This window comes from Salvelinus sp. IW2-2015, linkage group LG33 (genome assembly GCF_002910315.2).
Source record: "Salvelinus sp. IW2-2015 linkage group LG33, ASM291031v2, whole genome shotgun sequence".
Lineage (NCBI taxonomy): Eukaryota > Metazoa > Chordata > Actinopteri > Salmoniformes > Salmonidae > Salvelinus > Salvelinus sp. IW2-2015.
This window is the reverse complement of record NC_036872.1, coordinates 25,294,447-25,299,987: the sequence shown is the minus strand read 5'-3', so window position 1 is coordinate 25,299,987 and position 5,541 is coordinate 25,294,447. Positions and strand designations below refer to the sequence as shown.

At 42.4% G+C, this 5,541-nt stretch overlaps 1 protein-coding gene across 1 annotated transcript; it reads left to right on the top strand.

The window, feature by feature from the left end:
* The first annotated feature begins 290 nt into the window (after positions 1 to 290).
* atad1a (ATPase family AAA domain containing 1a) lies at positions 291 to 5,091 on the top strand. Its single transcript, XM_023978740.2, has 10 exons — positions 291 to 380; positions 1,033 to 1,280; positions 1,399 to 1,497; positions 1,672 to 1,792; positions 1,925 to 2,125; positions 2,310 to 2,416; positions 2,533 to 2,622; positions 2,716 to 2,766; positions 2,980 to 3,152; positions 4,615 to 5,091. The coding sequence occupies exons 2-10, from the start codon at positions 1,107 to 1,109 to the stop codon at positions 4,742 to 4,744; spliced, it is 1,146 nt and encodes a 381-aa protein (XP_023834508.1). The 5' UTR covers positions 291 to 380; positions 1,033 to 1,106; the 3' UTR covers positions 4,745 to 5,091.
* Positions 5,092 to 5,541: the final 450 nt, after the last annotated feature.

Sequence of the window (5,541 nt, the reverse complement as noted above, 5' to 3'; positions counted from 1 at the left end):
CACAAGCCGAACCACCCTCTCAGGCCCTAGAGCCTGAAAAGGGAGATAAGGAGATTTGAAAGAAGGAAGAAGTGGGAGTTTTGATTTATCAATGTASTATTTTTATTTGGATGGATTAAGGTCGTTTCTTATTACYTATGGATTTTCTTTGTACCTTGTTTGGGTTTCAACCCATCCAGTTGGTGGCGGCAAAAACACCTTTTTGGGTTGTAGTCCGCCATAAAACCTACAGAAGAAGAATAAGAACGGTAGTTGTCTGGTTGCGGAGACGGAACTAGACCGGAACTATTGAGGATTGAACCTTTGCCTCAGATCGGTGTACAGTGCCAGTAACACTTCACATAATGCTAGCTAGTTCGCTGTGGGGTTGCCTAAATTTCGTGAGTGTATTTCTAGGGTTGTTTCGTTATTTTATGACATCACATACGGTTTTCTAGAGACTGCATATATGTAGTTTGAACATACCAGTTATTCATTTGTTTCTTTTGACGCTTGACTAACGTTACTAGATAGCTATACATGTAGCTAGCCGGCTATTTAGCTAGCATTCATGATAACGGTAGCTAACTAGCATCCATAGCAACCCAAATTAAGCCGAAGGCAGTAGCTAGCTAGCAAGCTTCATCGTGAGTGTTTGTTATGTGTTCGATCGTAACTACGAGAGGAAGCAATTAGAATTTGTAACACATTTTTGCAGTCAGATGTGCAGTTGACAGAAGTGAGATGTTGGCTAACGTTAGCGAGCTATTTTGTTAGGACTAGCAGCTGACAGTAGCTAGTGTGCAGTAATTGTATTTACTGGAGTGACGTTCCGTGACAGTGGTTTCATCTCATAGAGAATCACTGTAGAACAGCATGACCTTAATCATGAGTCATGTATGTTACAAGATTAAACTTGACCTTAGCCCAAGATGTACTGTTAAGGAGTGTAGGCTTGCGTCTTTGACTTTGGTGAACGTGAGCTAAGCTTGAGCTGAACATACTATTGCTTCAGTTGCTACAGTAGCTTGAAACTGTCTTTTGTGCTTCCAGTTTCTCTTTCAGGCAGTTCCCTGTGCACCGCATATTGTCATTCTCTGCCAATGGGCTGACAACTGGTTGCTGAGATGTTGCTGAAAGACATTCCCCAGGAGGTGTTGATGCGCCCTCTTTCCCGAAATGAAGTAGTGGGAATGATAGTGAGACTGACCATCTTTGGAGCTGCCACCTACTACGGCATCAAATGGGTGGTGGAGGCAATGGACCCTACACATAAACAGAAGATCCAGGCCAAGAAAAGGGTATGCGCACATATTGTTTATGTTTASATCTGATTAATCTTATAATATATATTTATTTATTATTGTTAGATTAACCAACAATTGTGTTAAGCAGTAGAGTGACATCCATCTCCTCCAGGCAGAGCAGCTGATGAAGCAGATTGGYGTGGAGGGTGTCAAACTCACTGAATATGAGATGAACATTGCTTCTCACCTGGTAGATCCACGCAGCATGAGGGTAAGGGAAATCTATAAAGTGTGACAGTTCTTCTTTAAATTGTATTTTTGTGACTTACCAAGTTTGTGGTGTTACATAATCGGTGCTTTGTACAGTAAGTTAGAGGAAAGGAGTCATTTTGCACATTGTTTATAAAGTTGTAAGCCTAATGATTTTGCTGCTCTTCATTTGTAGGTGTCCTGGAGGGATATTGCAGGGCTTGATGAGGTCATTTATGAGCTGCAGGACACTGTCATCCTTCCCTTCCAGAAGAGACACCTGCTGGCTGGATCCAAACTCTTTCAGCCTCCCAAAGGTGAATGCTTCAGGGCACATTTCACATCATGTTGTATTTTGCATATTTTTTTCTTCCAAAGTAAATTATTTTGGGTAACACTTTTGGGCATTAAGTGAATGAATGATTTGATTCTCTCTGTCACCACCTCAGGGGTGTTGTTGTATGGGCCTCCCGGGTGTGGGAAGACTCTTATTGCCAAGGCAACCGCCAAAGCCTCAGGATGCCAGTTCATCAACCTGCAGCCCTCCACTCTGACGGACAAGTGGTACGGCGAATCACAGAAGCTCACCGCTGCTGTCTTCTCATTGGCTGTCAAGATCCAGCCATGTATCATTTTCATAGATGAAATTGGTGAGTGTGTCGTTACGTATCTCTCTTGTTTTAAAACTAATTTGTGAACCATTAGTGAGAGCTGTTCATTTAATATCCAGTAGTGTAATGCTCTTGATTGATATCCTTTTCTGATTTCTTTTAACCTCAACCATTATATAATCATATTTGAGGCTGTGTTCACTTTTGGAGTCTTATTTTTCAGACTCCTTCCTGAGGAATCGCTCCAGTCTGGACCATGAGGCCACAGCCATGATGAAGGCCCAGTTTATGAGCTTGTGGGACGGGCTGGAGACTGGGGCAAGCAGCCAGGTACCACCACCAACTTAGATTTGTCTTATTTGTTCTTACGTGAGTATTGGCCATTGGTTTAATATCTTGCTTTGCTGGTTGTACAGTTAGTTAATGTAGTGGTATTGTTCTTGCAGGTGATGGTGATGGGGGCCACGAATAGACCACAGGATCTGGACCCAGCCATACTGCGCAGAATGCCCACCACCTTTCACGTGGGCCTACCAGTGAGATATACACACTTGAACATTGTGAATGCACTCTGATAATCAAGCTGTCAAGTTAAAAACTGTCTCTCAATATGTTATGTACTTCTGTAGACTACAAGACAGAGGACAGAGATACTGAAGTTGATCCTGGCAGGAGAAAATGTAAGCTAACACCATCTCCATCCCTTCGTTTCCTCTGATATCCAACCAGTTTGAGTCGTTTCATACCTATCCACTGTTGTTGGATTTCAAGGTTAAATGGTAACAAACATCACAACAAATGACAATGAAATCTGGAATAGTGATGATTTACGGTATCATGCCTGAATAAATGTGCTGTATACTAAACCAACACTTTGTCCCTCTCTTCCTCAGCTAAGCAATGCCATTAATCTGAAGGAGATAGCAGAGAAGTCGGAGGGTTCATCAGGCAGTGACCTCAGGGAGCTGTGTCGTGATGCTGCCATGTACCGTGTTAGAGACTACGTCCGCAAGCAGCAGATGAAACAGATAGCCCAGCAGATGCAGGAGGAGGACGAGGAAGACAAGTAACAACCATTACTGTTTCTAACTCAAGCATCAAACTGCTGGTCTTTGATCTTTTTACTATGCTGAATGTAGCTGTAAGTTACAGTATACTTTTGTTGTGCTTGTGTTTTTTGCTTTCAACAAGAGAAGTCTTCAGCTCTTAAAAGCTGGCGATGGTTGAACATTTTTCATAAAACACCTACAGTACCAGTCAAAAGTTTGGACACCTACTCATTCAAGGATTTTTGTTTACTTAGACTATTTCCTACATTGTAGAATAATAGTGAAGACATCACAACTATAAAATAAAACATATGGAATGCTTTTCCTTCACTCTGCGGTCCAACTCATCCCAAACCATCTCAGTTGGGTTGAGGTCAGTTGATTGCCATGTTGTCTGATGCAGCACTCCATCACTCCTTCTTGGTCAAATATCCCTTACACAGCCTGGAGGTGTGTTGGGTCATTGTCCTGTTGAAAAACGTATGATAGTTCCACTAAGCCCAAACCAGATGGTATGGCATATCGCTGCAGAATGCTGTGGTAGCCATGCTGGTTAAGTGTGCCTTGAATTCTAAATAAATCACTGACAGTGTCACCAGCAAAGCACACCACCACCACCACCTCCATGCTTCACGGTGGGAACCACACATGCGGAGATCAACCGTTCACCTACTCTGCGTCTCACAGACACGCCGGTTGGAACCAAAAATGTCAAATTTGGACTCATCAGACAAAAGGACAGATTTCCACCAGTCTAATATCCATTGCTCGTGGTTCTTYGCGTGGTTTCGTTCAGCAATTCGATCATGAAAGCCTGATTTCATGCAGTCCCTGAACAGTTGATGCTGAGATGTGTCTGTTACTTGAACTCTGAAGCATTTATTCGGGCTGCAATTTCTGAGGCTTTTAACTCTGCTGCAGAGGATAAGTTAATTAGAGGTAACTCTGGGGCTTCCTTTCCTGTGGCGGTCCACATGAGAACCAGTTTCATCATAGTGCTTGGTGGTTTTTGCGACTGCACTTGAAGAAACTTTAAAACTTCTTGAAATGTTCCAGTTGGACTGACCTTCATGTCTTAAAGTGATGATGGACTGTCGTTTCTCTTTGCTTATTTGAGCTGCTCTTGCCGTACTATGGACTTGGTATTTTACCAAATAGGGCTATCTTCTGTATACCACCCCTACCTTGTCACAACACAACTCATTGGCTCAAATGCATTAAGAAGGAAAGAAATTCCACAAATCAACGTTTTAACAAGGCACACCTGTTAATTGAAATGCATTCCAGGTGACGACCTCATTACTACATGATGACCATGTGTTGTTTCATATTTTTTATGTCTTTTTATGTCACTATTCTACAGTGTAGAAAATAGTAAAAATAAAGAAACCTTTGAATGAGTAGGTGTATCAACTTTTGACTGGTACTGTATGTCTGCATCTTTGGTTGACCTCTGACCTTTGTCCCATCCATCTCCAGAGCAGGGGTGGAGGAGCGTCTGCGGCCCATCACCCAGCTGGACCTGCTGTTCGGCCTGGACAAGATGAAGGAGTCCAAAAAGGCCACCATGCCCCAGGAACTCATACCCCGAGAGGTGCCTCTGGACTAAACCTTTCTTTCAGACACCCTTTACAAATGCATTGTTACTGACCAGTGGTATACCCAAGTGTTTATCCCCCCCATACACACACACACACACATATCCCAGTCCTAGCACAGTGTTCCAAAGCAGTCCGAGAGAGATGTCTCTGGACCACAATCTCTCTGTACCCCTTCTCTTATCCCACACCAATACCCTTCAGTATCCAGTTAATTCCTACTGTCTGTTCACTGTTACAGATTGAATTGACCAACTAATTCCAACCTCCCACACAGTGTCCCAGAACATTCCCATTGCCCTGAGTCATCATAAAATACTAGAGCCTTAGAAACGGCCTTTGTACATTAAGCTGGGGAGCAGGGCTGTCCACTGTAACGCTGTCGAACAGACGGCACAGGGTGAGAGGGACCGGACTGAGTCTGTCTCTTAGAACTCTGTCATCAATGTTATTATTATTTCTTTGTGTCACACAAATCGTATGAGAAAATGTGAATCGATATTGGTTTTTAATCATGCTTTAAAAAAATACTGAATAAGGAATATTACTGTATTTGCACTGTCAATGTTCTTTTGGGCAAGCACTAAACTGTCCCAAGTGTCTAGTTGTCTGCATGTCTAAGTAATAGAATGAGAAACATTAGGTACACAATAGTACACGTGTTACAATTAACAAAGACCAAGAGTCCCTGGGAGTTGAATCAGTTGGTAAATCTGATATTCTGAATCTACTTTTTATTGKATGTTCACTGTATTTAATACTGTACTTCTCCAAATATTGGATTGAAACTACTGACTACATTATTAAT